Here is a 20,871-nt window from a genome sequence, read left to right as displayed (position 1 = left end):
AATGTATGTATGATATGCTTTGTTTTCTACACTCAAATAATTATTAAGCTTTTTTATTTTCTTGCCATTATCATCTTATACTCTACTTTTTTTCCTTATAAGATTGGAACAGTCAACCATAATCCTGTGTTAAAATAAATATAAAATGTTTCTTCTGTCCTTTCTGCTCGCTGTCCTCACACAAACATCCTGACTGTCACACTGAGCTGATCATCCTGTAATGGCTGCTACTGCTTATTGTTCACATCCTGCTTTGTCTTCAGCGCCATTTTGACTCCGCGGGAGGAGGAGCAGCTTTGCAATCACGCACACACTAATGGCAGACACACTCATGGTTAACTTCACATTCACATTTTAATAAAGGGACGCCAATCAGGGATTAACTTCCATGTTTACATACTTCAGCAGCAGGTGAGCCTTGCTATTCTTCCACTCACTGTCAGTAAAAAGGCTACATTGTTTTTTAGCACTGCTGTCCTTGCTACTTTGTAATAGCTGCTGCTGGTGGTGGTGGTGGAGGAGGAGGGCCACGCTATGCTAACCCTTAGCTTGTACTCAGAGAGCTAGCCGTGCTGAGCTAACATCTGATGAAGGCAAGCAGCTGCGGAAAATGTGTTATTTTGTTCCCATTTATCAAGGTTATCTCCATGTAAACACACTAGCTATACATAGTTTCCTAGGCTATAGTCTTTAAGGTGGAAAAACTAAACAAGCATTTTAGGAATTTTAACAGGTCAATTATTTAATCCTTATCTAATAAAAAATAAATAAATTGAAGCTGGAATTGAAATGAGAAATTTGAAAAGTGTATTGGATTCAATTGCTTTGGAGGTGGTTATAATGTATAAAGTATCCGTGCAAAAAACACAGCAAGCTTTATATATAAAAATACAAATAATTACAAATAAATACAAATAATTAAAAATAGTTGCAATAAATCAAGTCAAGTAAAAAAAAATGTGTTGTAAAAAAATAATTTTGTAGGCTGTTGGTATAAAAACGTTCTAGCCTATTTAGTGGTGTCAAATAAATTAATCCATAGTATGTGTTAGAGTTACACACGTAATTGTGCTAATTTATAAATTCAGAGACTATAAAAAAACATGGGGCACAATATAAATGTTTGTGTTTTTATTATTATTGTTATTCCACTATGAAAATATATGTACAATAAATAATTTGAATTTTCACTATTAAACAATCTCAATAAATAAACTAGTGTTTAAACCTCCGGTCATCAGCAGGGCTTCCCTCTCTCTGCGTCGTGCCGTTCAAAGAGAGAACTCATTCATTCATTGTTCCATTTGGATTTTGTCAAAACGGTCCAGATATCTGCGCCTACAGACTCCGTGAACAGTTCCTGAGAAGCTTTTAAGAATCCATGAAGCTGCACCAGGATGAACTAGAGGAAACAAATCCACAAACTCATAAGGATTGATTTACTCCCCCCCCCTAAAAAAGAAATAAATAAATAATAAAAAAAATAATAAAATTCCAAACCGAGAAAGTCAGTACAAAAAATACATCCACATATTGTCATATTTTCAAAGAAGGGGGAAAAAATCCTTTCGATGTTTTAAAGTGAAAAATGAATTGGCTTTCTTTGAAACTATTCTGCCCTCCAAAAAAGCAAGAAGAATATGTAAAAAACAAACAAACATTTTTTTTAATGGAGAAAAGTTTCAGGAATGTTGCCGAAAAACTTTAATATTCTTTTATTTCTGTTTTATATAAGTGTTGTGTCCTCTGCTGGATTTCTCATAAACGCAGGCCCTCTGCCCACTGCCCCACTCGCTTTTATTTAACCCTACTTTCAGTTTGTGTTGAGGTCTCAGAAGTTGAGGTGCTGCAGGTCTATGGTGCACAGTGTGCTTGTGAACAGATCGAAGTCCTCTTCTGAGAAATCCACAGGGCTGTCCAGGGTGCTCTGCAGGCTGGGTGACAGGCAGGCGTCCCCGGCGAAGAAGGTGATGTCTGGTAGGGTAGACGATGAAGACACGGCAGAAGGAGCAGATGAAGCTGTGGGTGTAATTGAGGAGTTCTGCTGCTCGGGAGCTGCTGTTAATCCAGGCACGGATTCTCTCAGCTGCATCAGGCCCGGGTTGTCAGCAGAGTTGGTGACCGCCAACGCCGGCGGAGAGTGACGAGCCGCCGCAGAGTCAGAGCACCCCGATGCCGTAAACAGCGGTGACCGCTCGGGGATACTCAAACGGCCTCCCTCCTCTAGTGTGGGCTGTGCATTGTCCCCGCTGTCATTCGCGTAGGCGGCCGAAGATGGATTGCCGCCCCCCGGCTCTCCCTCCGAGGCAGTCTCCCCTGTGCCAGATGCTTCCAGCGGCTGGCTTGAATACGGAGAGGAGGCGTCAGCGCCTTCGAGCGGCTCAAAGCCTCCCGTGTCGCTGGATTCATGGCTTCCTCCGCTCCCGTCCCGGTGGTGCGTGTTTTGCCGCTTGTGTTTCATCCGCCGGTTTGGAACCAAACTTTCACCTGCCGTTCGGTTAGATCCAACAGGGCGGCAATCTCTACTCTCCTGGGCCGGCACAGGTACTTGTTGAAGTGGAACTCTTTCTCCAGCTCCAGCAGCTGCGTGTTGGTGTAGGCGGTGCGCAGCCGGCGGGAGCCTGCTCCTCCAGCGTCTAGGCCCGCCTGACTCGGGTCTGGACAGGAACAAAGACAATAAATGAAACCACGAATATATTTATATATTTTTTTCCTGCAAGAAATATGCTACTTCGCCGCCGATCTCACCTTGGCTCTTCGCCTGTAATAAAAAAGAACTAATACTAATATTTTAAAAATATACCTTCCACTTATAGTAGCAGCCATCACTCAGAAGAGTGAAAGATAACTATGTCATCAATCCTGTAAATCAGCGAGGGCTATGAGATTCTGCATTCTGTGATCAGAGAGGAACACGAATAAATCACGGAGCTAGAAGGAAATGCGTGTGGAAATGTGGGAATGTTTTTTGAAACGAATGTAGCGGTATCTGTCAGAAACACAACTGAAAGCTCGATTTGATTTTTTTCATACTTCAGAAAAGAAGCCAGGAAATTGGCCGAGAAATTCACATTAAAATGATACGAGGTAGATTTCTAAATGTGTGGGAATAAGAATGGAAAACTGGAATTTCTTTCTTTCATTATTTCATCGATTTGTTTGTTTGTTTGCTTACTTATTTATTTGCAAATTTATGTATTTATTTTGAAAAATGCATTGACTGTTAGAGAGTTCAGTGTGAGAGACAGAAATAACCTGAATCACACAAAATCAGATAGTGTGCAGTGTGTTTCCTGTGGGGACGAAACCTACACCCCCCACCACCACCTCCACACCCAAACGTATTTTGTCCTCATCTCGCCATTATTTTTTCCCACCTCCATCCAACATGGCGACATTCTCAGTTGTGTTATGAATCTATAATAACGTGACCATGCAGCTACTACTGCACAAGAAGGTTGAAAGCGATATAGGCTATAGCAAATATATAAGCGATGAACATGAAATTTTTTAAAAAAGAGAAAAAAACTCCCTTGTGTGTGTTTTTACGCAAGACAAATAATTTCACATGGAATTTATACATTTTCGATTCTCGAAAGTTCTGAAATTATTTAGTGCCTATGTAAAAGATCTGCCCTCAGTATGGCTGGCGTGCACGTATTGATCCGCACTGACAAGGATTATCTGTAAGACGTTAATGGGTTGTTTAATGCATGATGAAAGAGTGTGCAAAGCACTGCAGCATAATGCAGTGGTCTAGATATGGCTTCCCTGTTGACACAGCGCTGCACAAAACACACACAAACACACACACACACACGGATGGGGAAAAAGACAATGTCGTTCAAGTATATCCACGTAGCGTGTAACAACTGTTGGAAATGTGATGCAAGTACAAAATAACAGAACATGCTGCACACTCTCTTACTCACTACCACACACATGCACGCAGCTATACATGCTGTTACCCGGCATCCCTCCATACCGACCTGTGGGTGACTCGATGCCCGCCGAAGCGTACCCAGAGGCAGTTGACGACGGGGAGGATGAGGCGGGGGGATGATGGATCCGGTACCGCTGGAGTTGCTCCCTGGCTTAGGGCACTTCTTGTATGATTTCTTCTCCTTCATCCAGGGGAACTCGTGGGCAATCGGGCCGGTCGGGGTGACCGTGGCCGGGGCGGGGGCATGGCCGGTCGTGTATGGCTGCTGGGCGGCTCCGTGATGCGTCTGGAGGCCATTAGTGGCGGAGGCTCTCCGGTTCTGCTGGCTTCTCGCAGCTGGTCTCGGCTGGCTGGCTGTGCAGGGGTTGAAGCTGGGGATGGTGTGCTCAAAGGGAGGCGGAATTACTGTCGACTCCTTGATTGATGAAGTTTGAAATGACTCCAGGACGGCGGGGAAGGACGTCAGGCACTCTGCTAGGGACGGCTGGCTGTTTATGAAACCAATCTCCCTCTCAAATTCAAAATTCATAGCTCCCTCAAACGGGCTTTTACCCCGAAACGGCGATACCCTCCGAACAGCCCCTTCCCCAAAAATAAAAATAAGAAGAAACAACAACAAAAACACATACACGCACGCACCCTTGCACACGCACGCAACACACTATGGTTTCACAAAAAAAATCAACTGAAAAAAAAAACGCACGAAAATGTAGGTTCCCGACCGAGATGGCGTAAACACCGTGGCTATATAATAATTGTGTATATTGGTGATATTACTAGCGTGTGGGGACCTGGGTAGTCTAAACTGAAGAACTATGGGGGAAATTGCAGCCAGTTCCTGGTCACATGATCCAAATCAGCCAATCATGGACCCAGGCCAGGCGGCTGTGATGGCTGTGGGAAGCAGCATTATTATTTTTTTTCCATCAAATGTCGTGTCAGGATACTACTTCGCAGGGTAGCTGCCATTGTTGTGTTTTAACAGGGCGTGAAAAAACGATGCGGTGGCCATTCGCCATGTGCGCAGTGGGCGACTGGCCGGCGCATCCAGGCCCGGTGATGCTGCACAAACAATAGAGCATCCTCTTCTTGAGCATGTTGTCCCCGTCTTCTGGGTGATGTGGTGACGGTTAGGTGTATGGAGCCGGCCAGCACCGTCTACAATATGTCTCCTGTTTACAACGCGCTGCTCATTAATCTTAGAAGGTGTGACAGAGGGTGGAAATGTCACGCTTAGAACATTCTGAGAAATTTTTAGATGGCGCAGCAGCGCACGAGGAGTGGACGATGGAGATTTCTACTCAGCAGTAGTGCAGAGGGAACAGTTTACAAGAGCATAGCTTAGATTTGAGGACAGACAGTGAGGGGAGCCTACTGATGTGTAAGTGTGCGATTTTTATATCTAATAGATATCACGTTTACGTAAAGGTGTGTATGAGAGGGGAGGAAACTTTAAACAAGGTCTAAATATAATCTTACCCTAAAATAACCTTTTCAGAGAGGCTCCAAAAGTCTTCTTGCAAGATACCACGGTTCCTCTCCCACCCTCTCTCCACGGTGTTAAAATGTTCACCGTGTTTACGCAGAGGGAGAGGGAGAGTTCACAGCGAGGTCGCTTCACCCAGCTGGGAAAAAAGGAGAGAGCGCTGCGGGCCTCCCGCTACTTCTTATGATAAAAAGAATACAGCAGCAGTATAAATGGTAACTGTAAGTGAGAGCGCCCTTTAGACTCAACAGGACGTACATGTAGATTTTGCGAGAGATCAAGAAGTGGTCATTTGTTTAGCTGGGGATATTTTGGGGAGGGCCCGAATAGCCCCGAGTGGAAGAAAACGAAGTGCGGTGATCAATCTTTCTCTAGCTGCAAAGAGTCTGACAGCAGCCTCTCTCTCTCTCCCTAAATAACAAGGAAAAATCCAGCCTCACTCCTTCTCTTCCTTTAGGAGCTCGATTCGACGTGTTATAGATATGACTGAAATAAAAGACTGAAAAGTTCTTAGCTCGCCCGCCCCCCCTTGCCCCGTTTCATTCCAAGTCGCTTTGCCTCACCCCCAGGCTCTAAGAAAGAGAAAAAGGCAGCAAAAAGGCAGAAATGTGTGTGGGAGGAAACGCCATTGAGCGCAGGCAGTGAGTAGGCCGAGGGGCACAGAAAACACAAGCCCACACAGCAGACACAAGTTGCTGAGCGAGCAGCGTTCATTCTCTCTCTTTTTTAATTTAATTATTTTTTTAATAATATATATAAATGTATATTTTTTTAAATTTTGATAAAGAATAGGGAGTTTATTTGAAGATTTTGTGGCGAGCAGAAAACGTTTTTCCACATGCCAGTAAAGACCTGAAGAGCGTGGATTGGTCGACTGAAGATGGGAACGTGTAATTTTTATTTTATTTTATTTTATTTTATTTTATTTTATTTTATTTTATTTTATTTTATTTTATTTTAATAACGCTTTTGGCAATCGGTTATTTGATTAGTTTTATCAATTGATTATTATGAAAATGCATTTTTAGTCAATCCACTGACAATATTAATATTTTATTTGTTTATCTCAAATACAGTTTTTCATTAATATTATTTGAGATTTTAATTGGCCTAAAGCCCCATTTCTGGTTAAATATGTAACGTGAGAAAATACAATGTGTTAGAAGTTACCGAATAACAGTTCTTTATTTTTCATAGTTCACTAATGACCAGGTTGTTGTACTTTTCCTTCTTTTAATACTACCAGTACTACAGTAAACACACTTCTAATTCAATCATGACTATACAAATACTATTTGCAGTATAGCATTTCTGTAGTCAAATAGTTCAATACTGGATGATAACACGATAACGGCTCTGTCACATCTTCTGTCTAACAAAACACCTAAAAATTTCTCCGCTTGGAATCTTTTGAAGCCCACGAACTAGTGTGTGAGTGTTTACGTTGCTGTGTGCTACACTAATAACTGTACGATTTTCAGTAGTGCCTGCGCTGCTAAAGCGGATCCGAGCTCTCCGTCTGTTTTTATGAGGCAATAAATTAGATCCAATCTCTGCTTATAGGTGTTTTTATTGTCTGTTAGTCCAACGGAGATGTAAAGGGAAGTGCGGCCATTATTTATGGGAGTCTGATTTATGTCTCAAGTTTTATGTGGCTCTCAGCCCTCCAAGCACGCGGGTGCTAGAGGGAAAAAGAGAGAGAGAGAGACAGAGAGAGAAGAGGGGTGGGGGTCGATCACGTGATAGAGCCGAGGCGCAGTCCTCGGGGCTTTTTTAGTCATAAACACACAGCTGACACATAGCTGAGCTGCATGCAAGAGGAGAAATCTTCAAAGAGCAAAGCATTAGGAATTATATCAGCCACAAATCTAAAAAAAAAAAAAAAAAAAAAAAGTGCCTAATAGAGGATTTGTTGAAAATATTGAAATTCCTCTATGGGTATACATAGCCTGCCCAACTCCGGCAACCTCCTAGTCAACTTCATTGTTCCTATAGCTGTTGTTTGGAGTTTTTACTCACTGGATTTCAGTATTTTTAGTGCAGATGCACACTAGCCAGTATTTTCTGTTGACTGATTAACATCCTGAGGTGTCAGTGCCCTTATCTGTCTTTTGATTTAAAGCTGGGGGCATTAAATTAATATCAAAAGATTTCTTCATCACCTTGGAAAATTGGTAAGAACAAGACTAAATAAATAAGTATATGCATACATACATAAAAGGAATGGAGAATTCTTAGTATTGGTACTGCATCAAGCCAAATTGTTACTTAATTTGGATAAACACTGATACATAAGGAGAGCTGCAGTGAAGCAAAATAAATCAAATTGTTTGGCCTGTACAACTGGCTACTGAATACTTTTCACTCAACTGCCTGCCTGCTATAAAGTGATCTTCATCATTTTAGTAATGACTGGATTCAGCACACCAAAACCGAATGTTTTCTTCACCACTAGTGACAATAATCACTGCTGAACATGTGTCAGAAGCCAAACTGCCAGAGGACAGCTAACTGATCATGACACGAAAATGCATCTGACTGAAGGGACTGGTGCTCATTCTTTTATTCAACTTTTTGAGCCCGCAGAAAAAAAAAAACAGCTGCCAGAAGAAAAAAAAAACTCAAAACACATTAGAACAGTATCTGGTGCTTATTTTTCAGGTTTTGTAGGGAAAGTTTTTGTACTTTAATATTAATCCCAACCTTAAAACCATCTGATATGAGCAAAAAGGATGGCTTCTGCTGCTATCCCAGCAATTAATACCAGACAACAACTAAATAGCAGAGTAATAGGTGGTGATTCATACATTTTCTATTCTTACAGTGGTATCAGATAATAAAGCCCTTCTTCTCTTTAGTTTGTACAGCAAAGAGAAGCAGTGAGAAGGTTTTCTGAAAGCTAAAGGTCTTTTCTTTTTCGGACAATTCTGTAAGTTTTCTGACAGTGATGCTTTATCCTCACACACCGACCCAGTATTCAGTACTGGCACCAGAGTCAGGTCAGGGCTAGTAGCCCAGTGTCATGTCCTGAATCAGAGACAAGCTGTTTGAACTAAGTCACGGCCACACCTAAGCTGTGGCTTATGAGCAGTATTTGTTTCTATATTATATATATATATATATATTATATATATTCTATACTATATTAACTATCTATCAAATTTGACAGTCAAATTTTCAATCTGATTTAACCTTTTGACACTATTATGCACTCTAGAGGCTTTTGAAACAAGTACCAAGTCCTATTATGAGTTTCTGAGTTCCAGTTTTTACTTTCATCTTTAAGAGTATTTTTATGCATATTTATTTAATTTAAAAATTGGTACTTTTTAGTACGGAATCTTACAGAATGCAAGTGAAAGACTGATGGGATGGTTAATGTTTAACTTATAATTCTTACTGATTGAGATTATAACTAATGCAACAAAAGTGCTGTTTAGACTGTGTGAAGATTTAGCTATTAAAAGGTCAGGACTGTTGCTCCAACCTTAGTAAAAACTGTTTGTTGTATGGAATGTTACAAACACTCATATCAGTGTCTCTTAACACATACAACACAAAGTGCCTTTAACCAACTAAAAAGTCTAGGCTAATCATAAATACATTCTGAGTTCATCTTTTATAAAAGCACCTAAAAACAATGATTGTATGAAGTGAATTAGAAAGCAAATTTACTTGGAATATTAATTTCATGTGACACCTTTCCTAATACTGCACATCTAGAAAAAAGCCAGTAAAATCCATTCCTCTTTTGTGTTGACATTTTTGAGGCACTGTGTTTGCGTTATTTAAGTAAAATAACAAGCATGTCTTTCACACATGTCAGTATCTATAAGATTTGTGTTTTAACTGCTTGTTTGACATCAAAGGTTTTAGTAGGATGAAGAATTTTCAATCATACTGAATATGCTGTGATAATCAATATTCTACATATTTATATAATCTTAGCAATTGTGACTTTAGCTTAGCAACAAATCTCCTATTTGTAAATTTTATATTTCATATTAACCCAAGGAAATCCAGCATTTGTTTTACCGTAATAATCAAAATAAGAGGAGCAGGATTCTCTGCTGATACCTTTACTGTGATAGTAGTATTTTGCTTGTTTTAACATTATCTGATGCTGACATTTCAGTCTTTTTTTCTTTTCTTTTCTTTTACCAAAACAGCATGAATCAAGCTTTACATTCCTGTGATTCTTAAAACACTGAGGCTAGCTCTGAATAACATAACATTTTATTAAAGAATTGTTCAACAGACAACTCTCTCAACAGTGAAAGAAAAAGGAGCTACAAAGGACAAAAGAAGAACTTGTTTTTTCTCCAAAAAGACTTGTTCTTTTTTCCATCTAATAGTTAGTCTATATTTTCCCACTATGCATGGGTGGTTCACCAATCCCCACACTTGCCTTTTCCCCTGTACAAGCCAAGACATTTATGTACAAGGGTCAATATAGGAACATAAAAACTACTCATTTTCTTCTAAAATACAAGAACTAAAAAATGTAACTTTAGTACAATGGACAAGAAGAAACAATGTTTTTTTTTCTTTCATAACAGGTAAATACTAAAAAAGTACAGTATTTTTTCTCAATATAAATACATGAAGGATAAATAATAGTCATACAAAACAGAAAGTCTTTTTTTTAAACTGGCTATAACAAATAAATATTTTATATGAATGTTCACTTGAACACACATTGGCAAAAGACGCTTTGATTGGAGGGCCTTTCGTCTTCAAAATAAGATTTCATTATTATTATTATTTTTTTTTTTACCTTTAACCATCAAAATGTAAACTCTAAGTGCAACAATGATGCCCAGATGTGACAAGCTTTTGTGTAAATCATGCACTTTTAAAAACAAAACCAGGGATTCACTTACTAAACATCAGCAAGTTTAGAGAGAGTCGAGCGCACACTGCTTGTGTTTGTTCCACACTGTAAAGGCTCTGTGTGCGCTGTACCAAATGCACTCACTGATGGTTCGAGTAAATAAACCCAGTAGTTTTAAAAATGTGTTTTACACAGCAGCTCTGACTTCTGGGACATGCATTTCTTGTTCAAATATATACCCTGTATCCATGTTAAAAGTCAAGATATGTGAGAACAAAACAACACAGGAGAAAGTGTGGACTTTTATGCATCGGTGTCCGCTATTGTAAGTTAACCCTTCCAAAGTGATAAAGAGAGAGAAAGGGAGAGCGAGAAAGAGAGAGACAGCAATGATATACTTCAACATAAATAAATAATATTCTCTGCTCTTTCGCATTTACCCTGTGTCAATAATGTGCTAAAATAAGGAATTTTAAATGTCTCTTCCATCTCCTCTCATGTGTTTGTTTGAAGGTGTCAACAGCTGACGTACCCTGGCTATGGAGGTGTGTTGATGAAACATTGCTAGCTTAGCACTGCTGTGTGTGCATGAAGGTGTGATTAGCTAAAGTAGCTTAGCACAGATGTGTGTCGATGACTACTTTAGCATTTGAGCTCATAGCTTCTTAAACCCTGTTCGAGCGATAGGTAGGCTGTCCATGTGGTGATGAATGTGTGTGTATGTGGTTGGGAAAGGGGGTGGGGGTGGGGGGTAGTCTGTGGGGGATTGTAGGAGATTTTGCCTCCTTCTGAACCCATGTGCTGCTGCCATAGACAAGAGACAGTGGGTTAGTAAAGACTGGGTCTGAGATGGTTATACAGCAGGAGGCAGAAAGGGACAGTGACCGTCGAGTGGTTTTTGCGGAAGAAGATGTGTTCTGCCAGCTCCAGCTATATATTTCTGCTTTCAATTTCACTCTGTCTCCTTCTTTTCTCTCTCTCTCGCAAGCTGGTATAGAGACAGAGCCCTCCACATAGCTCAACTTGGCTGACAACAACATGTGTTGTCTGGAGGGGAAGAGAAAGCACCATAAATCTAACCACCTTGTTAACTGGCCATTAAAATTTCAACCATTTCATTTAGAAGGGGGAGAGCTGCGTGCATATATGTGTCCTATTAAGTATCAAAGTACAATTTTAGACTAAATGCTACCTCCAAAAGAGTCCTTTTAGTACACAGTAGCTAAACTACTCCTGAATTTGCTATGCTCACGTGCCCAACATACATACACACACACTCCTCACCCCACTTTCTATTTAAAAGGCTAAAAATAGAAGCACAGCTAAGTTCTCAATATTTTACAGTATCAGGAGACCTGTATAGGAAAGTCTGGGAAAGCATTATATTAAATTATAAAATATATTTGTTTTAATAATGTTTTACTTATTGCTAAGTGTCTTAAATTCAACATTTTTAGGGTTTTTTTATGCTGTTTTGAACAAATCTTCCTAATTTTTTCTGTGCAAACATGGTGGTTTTCATTTGAGTCTCAATCTGACAAATGACTATACAACGGTGCTCAACGTGGATCCTGTCATACCAAACAGCTGCCAATGTGTCTCTGCACCAGTGCCATAAGACAAGCTCCTTGATATGAATTTTTTGTAGCAGCAAAGAGAAGCAAGGGGACTGAATGTACGCCTGACCTCTTCCTACAATACACCTCATTTCCCTGGGGCTGTGGAATACTGTATAGATGGGTTCATTTTGAAAATGACTATACCTCTAAAGTAAAAGTTAAATGTTTAATCCAAGTTCAAATATGATTCAATATGGTTTAAAATTTGTGTTACTTAATTCCCTGTATGTGGCACATAAAGTTAGAGCAATAGAAATTATGCTAGTTAGTTTAGTAAGTTTGAAAAATCTATTTTAAAAAAGAGTTTGCATTATAATACACGATATGTCTTTTATCAAGTTATTTGACAACATGCGAAGTTTGGGTTCATCTGTGATACTCGATGCTGCTGCCTTTTTTAAAATTAAATTACCTGCTGTTTCAAGGTAGAACTGAAAGGTCTCGTCCTAATCACATTTAGTGGAGCTCTTTATGAAGGCAGTGAAAACAGGGCGGCAGCAGAACACTACCCAACACTGGCTGTTCCCCTTTGTGACTTCAGAGCTCAGGACAAACCACTGGACGGCCCCTGTGAGTCTTCTTTTGCCTCTCATGCTATCCTGCTGCAGCACTAGTCTCCCTATGTGTAAGTCTGTTTGTGAGCCATGATTTGTTCAATGTGGTCTTCACTTTTTTGTATATTTTCATTTTGTTCCAAACCTGCTACAGGTGAGTGAGCTTGGGTGCTTCCTGGATTCTGCCCTGAGTCGAGGTGTGGTGCGCCGACAGTTCGGTGTATGTCGGGTGTGTAGGTGGGTCACAGGGACCCGGGGGGCCCCCTCCACCCACATGGTGCTGGTTGGCAGCCGACATGGGCCCTGCGCCATTGTAGTCCATGGTTTGGTGGTGGGGTGGGGTGGGGCCGAGGTGGTTAAGCCCATACATGGAAGGCCCTGAGCCAGGCATGGGTTCCACATAATTAGCACCCCCCACATAGACTGGACTGGCCTGTATATTGGTGGGTGTCCCATAGCCAGCACTATTAGCCTGCACTAGGCTGTGGTGGGGATGGGGATCACCATAGTCTTGTTCTGGGGTGCCATACTTCTGCTGGGGGGGGCAGCCCTTCATGGGGACATTTGAATAGGCAGTGGACATGGAGTAAGACACTCCCTGGTGGGGTTTGCCAAAGGATGGTGGAGATGGCGCGTCATAGCCTGTGCTGCCTCCTCCACCTCCCCCTCCCATTGGGTGCATTGAATTGAGAAAGCTGGCAGAAGACTGCAAGGGCAGAGGAGGAGAGCCTGTTGGTGAGGGCCCTCCAGAGCTGGAACTCAGGCCCTTGTTCTTCTGGTCCTTCTTGTACTTCATGCGTCGGTTCTGGAACCAGATCTTGATCTGGCGTTCTGACAGGTTGAGCAGGTTGGCCATTTCCACGCGTCGTGGCCGGCACAGGTACCGGTTGAAATGGAACTCCTTCTCCAGCTCAACAAGCTGGGCACTGGTATATGCTGTTCGAGCCCTCTTAGATGATGCTGATGAGCCACCGGTTGGACTCTTCTCCCCGCTGCTGCCACTCTCAGCTCCTCCTGATGCTGACAAGAGAACAAAAAGTGAAGGTGAGAAAACATGAGTGCATAGCCACCCACAGAAAAATACCAAGGTGACAGTGGAAGAAAGGCAAGAAACCAAAGATATTTAAAAAAAAATGTTGGCATCTTAAGAAGGTAAAAGCTGAGAGAAAGGTAGAGAGAATATAACATAATCAGGCTGCATGCTGAAGGAAATTAAAAGCATTCAGGTTCTTAATAAAGCAGAGGGGGGTCTAGCAGGCCGACTAAATCCCTTGATATTAGTTGTCAACACTTCATAACAGTGGCAGTTATTAAGCTGTGGAGGCCCCAGTGCTGGCCGAGAGAAGCTAAATTGCATCTTGGCTGGAAAGACAAACCCCCCACAGCAACACCAGCTGCAGCACAAGGACTTGTGAGCAGGAACTGAGGTTGACCTGCACTCACTTCAATTTGCTTGCCAGGAAAAGTCAAACTTCTCATCTCATTTATGTTATTATAACAGTGAATTCTAATAGAAACAGAAAGTTGTTTAGAGACAAGGGATTGAACACATGCATATTTGATAAAGACCTGTTTCCTATAATTTTCTCTCCCAGGAAGTACATTTGTGGATCCAGTGAAGTTATGAGACAACTAATGATGAAAGTGAAATAGCTTGAGTCTAAAGTTATTTTCTTTAGCTCAGAAGTTTCCATGGAACTCCTGTGCTTTTTTTAAAAAACTGTAGTACTTGGTAGTTAAACTAAAACAACCTCGCTTCAACCTCTTTTTTTTCTATCTTGAGTTTTTGATTATGTTATGCAGTTGCTCAAAACAACATAACCTCTCTCATCCTTGTGTGCATGTGTGGAGCAGCAGCCTCTGATATAAATGTTTGTATGTGCATGCTAGCAGTGCATTCTCATTAGTAACAGCTGATGCAGTACAGCTTAAGGAAACCGAGATCCAGTCACTCGTTATGTTTTCTTTGTTATGGTATTTCTATAAACAGAGATGGAAAGATGAGAGCAGTAACTAGTCTGGAGCAGTGACACTCTCTGAATGATTGTTTGAAATTCTCATTGATAAGCAGTCTAATCTCCTTTCAGTTTTTTGTCTGGTCAGCTAAAATGTTTTTGAATATGATTATCACACTCATATTCATTTTTTCTCAATGATAACCACCAAATGAAATAACATATCTGTCTGCCTCAATGACTGTGTTCTTTTCCCGTTATCAGACATGCTGATGGTATTCAAATTTATCATCCAGATGCTAATATCTTCCATTTCAAATGTCTCTTCATCATTCTCTCACCCTCTCCTTGAAAATCCATTTATCTGTTATCATACATGACATTTAAATTCTTCCTGTTAATATCTTTCTACTTAAAGTGGTTTTTCAATGAGCAACAAGAATGAGGAGAAGGAAGAAAGGCGAACAATCGGAAAGCAAATCATTTTCATGGAGTGATGAAAGGAGAAAGAAGTGCAGGATAGGGAGGAGGAGGTAAAAGAATGAAGAGAGGTATAAGCTACTGGTTGCAGGTTTGTGGCAGCGTGTTGGTAGACTATATTTTTACCTTAGTGATGTCTTTAGAGAAGTGTTTAGTCGTACTTGATAAGAAAGTCATCTCAAGATAACCTGCCAACAAAGTTTATGTAACTCGCTTAACTATTACTCTTTTCCTAAGATTTGACACTAATTCCCGGTAAAACCAGGTATTTGTCATCTCTGAATGTCTGCAGAATTTTCTGGTTCAGTCAAATATGAATAAATATACCTGACAGGTTCCAAAAGATCAATGCAAATACCAACTGTTGTTCATCAAGAAGTAGTTCCAGGATATGACTGTAAAACTGCACAATGTTGTTTTTACCTGTCTGCTATTTAAAACAAAGCAAAATACAACTTATTTCTTTCCTGACTTTTAAAGTTATAGTTGCTCTTAACAGAACCACGCCAGCTGTTTCTTCCTGCTTCAAGTCTTTATGTTAAACTATTTCATTTTTGACACATCACAGAACATGAATTTTCTGCTGCTAATAGAAGTAATGGGTTTTCCTCCCTTTTCATGTATTTTACTGAACACTTCTCTTGGTTTTCAATATTGGCCAGACAGTTTTACATTAGACCTTTAGCCTCTTTTACTAATGGAAACAAACTAAAGCTAGAGCTTATATAATCATCCTGCTGGTGAACTGGTCACTGAAAATACTCAGAGATCAATGGCTTTAGTAAACTCCACACTCCACACCGAAATTAACTAGAACTACAATAAACTCAGTCACCAGGTACAGAGAGAGAACAGAACAGCTGGTTAGTAGCCCAGTGTCATGTCCTTGTCTCAGCTAGTGCCTGTGGGAACCTGGCTTGCCATAAGAGCCTAAGAAACCTTGTAAATTCTCTGGGGATCTGATGCTGGAAAGAGGATGTTGATATGAGAGGTGAGGAAAGAGGGATGTGGGATAATAGGAACAAAGATGCTAATGAGGAAGGAAAATGAAAGAGGAAAGAAAGGACTGGGGGAGCCAGGGAAAGCAATAATGAGAGATACAAAGAGATAGGCTGTGCTGTTGCTGTGGTGCTCCATGGGGGCAATCAAAGCAAAGACAGAAAGACCGACAGAGACAGGTGTATTGGAACACACCATTGCCAGAGTTGTTGCTGGGTGAACAGTTTTTCTGCTTAGTCGTCTGACGACACTCTTTCATCCAGGGAAAAATCTGCTTGGCCAGGGTTGGGTTGGGCGGCAGTGAAGAGGATGAAGACGATGTGGAAGATGATGTAGAAGAGGAAGAAGTAGATGACTTATTGGTGCCTGATTTAGAGAGTGAGGAGGCCCCAGTACTGCCACCCGGCTGCTGAGCCCCAGTATTACCGTTGCTGGGGTTGGGGGGAAGTGGAGGGGACACTTGGGAGCCAGGGTGGTGCTCAGGTGGCAGACTGGGCCTCATGCAGCTGCCATTCAGCTCCTTGGTCTTGGCTAGCTGCTGCTGCTGGTGGCCACCATTACTGCCCAGTGACTGTAAAGAGCAGGCAGAGCGCTGGTATGAATCCACATCCAGATGGGTAGCCGACTGGAAGACTGGCTGGTGGTGAGATGCTGGGACCGGGGCATCATAGCCCCCAAAGCCGTTGGCAGCTGCTCCTGCTCCCACTGCTGCCCCCTGCACTGGGTAGGATGAGTAGCCACCAAAAAGTGTTGAGGAGTTGTCGTAGTATGTTGTTTTCTGCATCTCTGTGAGAAGTGGTGGCGTCTTCTTGTGCTCCGGTCCTTATTGAGAGCCACTGCCGGAAGACCATTTGGTACCGGGGGTCACGTGACGGTGTCTTTCCAACGGTCCCCTGCAACCTGACCTAAAAGGTTAGGGAGAGACAGAAAAAAATAAATGAGAAAGATAAATCCATCTTCCTTGAATGAAAGGCACCGTGACGTGAATAGAAACCACTGCTTTTCTTTCCACAGCCCCCCTTCCCCTCCCTTTGGAGGCCAGTGCACAGCCTGCAGATGCTCTTCTGATCTCAGTGCACAGCCTTTCTTGTACAAATGCACAGACACACACACACACACACTACACACACACACACACACAAAATGTCAATTATTTAATGTTGCAATTTCTGTTTAAATTGTAATTAACTGCAGTTTTTATTACTGCTATAGTTTGTTATTATCAATTGTTAACTGTCTGTAGTTGTAGATTAATGGCTATTATTATTTTATGATTTTTACCAATTATTTTCTGTTTTTATGCAAGGAAAATTACGCAATTTACTTAGATTTGTTTTTAAACAGAATAAATTTAAATCGATTATCATACAATTTTAAGATATGTTGATTCTTCTTCCATACTTGTTCTTCTTCTTCCATACATTCCAGAGATATTCGGGTTTTTTTTTATGTTTTCCTAATAAAGAGTTACCCTCAAATGTGTGCTGTTATTCGGGCTGAACACGACATTTTATGTGTAATGGCGGCAGTGGACACGGCCCATATCTATTTTCCTTTGTGACTGATGTAGATAGTCTATTTCTGTCAACCTCTACTTTCCGCCTGTGATTTACTGTGTTCTCTCTGCTGTTACCTCACTCATCTTCACTCACAGGAATCCAAGCGGAAAGGATTTTTGTTTCACCAGGTTTTTATTTTTTTTGCTGAAAAATAGAATCTATCTATCTATCTATCTATCTATCTATCTATCTATCTTAAACGGAGAAAAAAGTAACAAATATTACTAATGACGAAAAGTATATAAAAGGTGAAGTATAGGTTAGAACTCGGATCTCAGTATACAAGTAGTCCCTGTGATAGTTTTATGTATTTACTTTGTTTGTATTTATTTATTGATTTACCGTGAGGTAAACAGTAAATGGAAACATATTATAAAATGTAACTGCGCTCAACAATGTACGATTTATATTGTTTTTTGCAAAAAAAAAAAAAAAAAAAAAAAAAAAAAAAAAAAAGACAAGAAAGAAAGGAGGCTCCCGGCAGAAACTTCACTAGGCAGTAATCCACGAGGGTTAAGCGGTCAGAATGCTCAGTCACGGCGCCTTTAGTTAAAAAGAGAGGAAGAGAGAAAAAAGAAAAGGAAAAACAGCAGGGTTAGCCTCCACACACTCTATCTTGCGCTCACCGCTGGTGTGGGCCTGTGGCCGCAAAAGGCCGGCTTGACAGACAGGAGAGAGCACCTGGCATTCGTTTCTTTAGTGGAGATAAACTGTCTGACGAGGAGATGAAGCAGCTCTTCCATTACACACAAGCTGAGCAGCGCTAGCACTAGCTACATCTACAACTAGGCCTACTGGGGCATTCCAAGTTAACCTTACCAGTATTTTAGCCTGGTTCCCGGCTCCATATTGCAAGAACGGTTCACTATTATTAGCCATCTCTTTTATTTCGCTTTATATTGTCGAAGATATTTTTGTATTAGTCCTGCTATAGTGGACCTCGTTAAGGAGAAATGTATAAAAAAGGTGCGAAGGTAAGACGATACATTAAAATGACAGATACTAGGCCCGAGCTTCATGAAAGCTGGACCGAAAATAGGATTGTGTGTATCAAAGTCTACTTCATATACTGATGGTTCTGCACACTGTATATATAAAGCACAGGCCTGAATGATATATCGCCAACATAACTGAAGATACTAGAAGAAGAAATTGGAGATGGTAATGCTATCAGCGTGATAACAACAAAAAACAACAAATTTGTTTTATTGATATCTGTCTTCTACCAGTAAAATCGAGAAATTCCAGTTCACTCACCAATAACTTTATAGATTGGTAAAATTGTGCTAAAATAATATAATTCACTTTTCAACTATTTTAAAAATGTGCCCCCATTTTTTTTCTCTAAATCAAATAGTCCAGCCTTTCTCCGGCTCTCAGCACGTCACACATGTCACCCATTTATCTTTCTAGTAGACAACCTGGAATCCTAATTATTTACTCTAAGGAATAGTCCCAACGAGAGAGGGAGAGGTAGAAAGAGGGGGGGTGGGCATGGGAGTGAGTGTAGGAGGAATATGTTATTAAATCATATCGCTGTTTCGCCATTAAACGGGACAAGTAATGTCTCTGCCCCTGGCTTGTAGTGCTACAGCTTAATACAATCACCAACTTTGCTAGACGCCTGCCTGAATAATCCACTTACACTGACTGAGAAACAGCCACCCAAACAAAAACAACACAGAGAGGGAGATTGGGGGGGGGGGGGGTAGAGAGGAGGCGGGTCGGCCTTGGTGTCCAGTGTCTGTGTTTTATCCTGGGATATAAAATTACAAATGGCGTCTGCCATGAAGAGCTATGTAGACAGTGAGACAGAGAGAATGCATTAACTTGGACAATCCACGTATTCCCATTAACAGACAGAGAGAGAGAGAGAGAGACAGAGAGAGACAGAGACAGAGACGGAGACCAATTATACAGACTCTAAACGAGAAACAATAAAGGATTGGCCATATCTGAGCTATTGTTGCTATGTTCACGGTCTCATTTTAGACTGAAATCGCTAAAAGCGCCAAATATTCATGTGTGATTAAAATTACACCATCAAAATATTTTAGGAATAATTACAATGCATCCCATATACGCACATGATAATAAAACAGGAGCCTGTGTGGAGGGACACAAATGGAACGAGAAAGTGCATCATCCATGACAGAAAAACAGCCGGCCATCGCTCCTAAATATAATTTAAGTGAGGAAGAGGCGTGGAAAGCGTAGTGGAAGAGATGAGAACGGAAAAAGCTGAACAGAAAAGGACAGAGATGGACGGTCGAAAGAAAAAGGGGGGCTGCTTGTGGCGGGTAGCTACGGCAGTTTAAAGCATTGTGAACTCTTCTTGAACCGGGATTGAAGTCATACAGGCCATAAATCACTGAGCCAGCTACTCCGCGTCGCACAGCGAGCAAACACACTATGTATTTCTGGCTTGTTGTTTGAGCTCGCGCATGACCGGCTGGCCTGCTTGCTCGCCGATTATGTTCCTTACCTGCCTTAGCACCGGTGATCCCAGTCCAGTCCGGCACGGACCCAACAGCACCGCATCATAGATTAGTCCTCGCACGCGCTCAGTGGGTAATCAATAATAATAACAGATAATTAAATAACGAATCCGCTCGTTTGGTCGTCCGTTTTGCTCTCCTCTTCCTCCTCCTCCTCCTCCTCCTCTCCTCTCTTCTCTCCGCAAACCCCGCTACTCCTCCGGTGCTGTCTCGAGACTAGCACGGCTGCTCGCGACCACCACCACAACAACACCTCCTGAAGCCCCAGCAGCGGCAGACCGGGCTGCGCGAACAGGACACCTTGTGGCATGAACGACTGGCGGATGAGAGAGTCGGAGGGTTCCAAGGCTATCGGCGGGGGCTCAGTCTGCGGGCAGAATTAACAGACGGGCTCGGTGCAGGCTACAGGCAGGCTAGTTAGGGCACGAGCTGAACGAGCTTACCGGGGAGCATGCCTGCTATCCCCCCGCCTCCCCCCCCATCCCCCACCCACCCTCCACCCCAGCGCCAGCGCTGCCTGCACCGCTTCTGGCTGATAACAATGGCCTCAAATTTCTTTCTCTTTTAGCCACTGTCCTTCACACGGTCGGCCAGTTATTCACACAGCCACTGAGGAGTATGTCCGCCACAAAATGTCACTTCATCTTATTTTAGGTAGTTGTCTGTTCTTGGTTTTTATTTCCTTATGGCTCTTCTTCTCTAAGTCTCCCCGAAGCTCATTTTCCCTGGTATTATTCTCGTCTGCCCCTGGTCTGTGCTCCTTGCTTCGGTCTTAGGCAGGCTATAGGTGTGCGCCTTCCACACGGCTAGCAGCAGCACCAGTTTACAGCCTACAGTCTTCTGTGTGGTTGTGGTAGTATCCTAGATATTCTCATTATGCTGGTGAAAACACGCCCCAGTATCAGAGACCCTCACAGGCCTTGTAACGAACGGAATAACCAGAT

At 41.7% G+C, this 20,871-nt stretch overlaps 2 protein-coding genes across 15 annotated transcripts in view; both read right to left on the bottom strand.

The window, feature by feature from the left end:
• Positions 1-335: 335 nt before the first annotated feature.
• Positions 336-9,518, bottom strand: hoxb2a (homeobox B2a). Its single transcript, XM_005468633.4, is given in 4 exon segments — positions 336-2,472; positions 2,475-2,657; positions 3,990-4,061; positions 4,064-9,518. Coding segments are annotated over 4 exon segments (1,305 nt in total). The 5' UTR covers positions 4,473-9,518; the 3' UTR covers positions 336-1,831.
• A 129-nt stretch (positions 9,519-9,647) lies between these two features.
• The window catches only part of hoxb3a (homeobox B3a), an 80,257-nt gene continuing 69,033 nt past the window's right edge, over positions 9,648-20,871 (bottom strand). For 13 of the 14 annotated variants that reach the window (XM_019358331.2, XM_005468631.4, XM_025906671.1 and 10 more), the window contains 2 exons: positions 16,066-16,775; positions 9,648-13,456 (listed from right to left, as the gene is read on the bottom strand). In XM_019358331.2, coding sequence (XP_019213876.1) covers positions 12,585-13,456; positions 16,066-16,654 — 1,461 coding nt within the window. In that variant the 5' untranslated portion in view covers positions 16,655-16,775 and the 3' untranslated portion in view covers positions 9,648-12,584. Of the gene's footprint in view, positions 13,457-16,065; positions 16,776-19,914; positions 20,391-20,871 lie in introns of those variants that run through there. The other variant, XM_005468630.3, reaches the window with a different exon arrangement.

The sequence above is a fragment of the Oreochromis niloticus genome, linkage group LG4, assembly GCF_001858045.2.
Source record: "Oreochromis niloticus isolate F11D_XX linkage group LG4, O_niloticus_UMD_NMBU, whole genome shotgun sequence".
In the NCBI taxonomy this organism is placed as follows: Eukaryota; Metazoa; Chordata; class Actinopteri; order Cichliformes; family Cichlidae; genus Oreochromis; species Oreochromis niloticus.
This window is presented reverse-complemented; position numbering and strand designations above follow the sequence as displayed.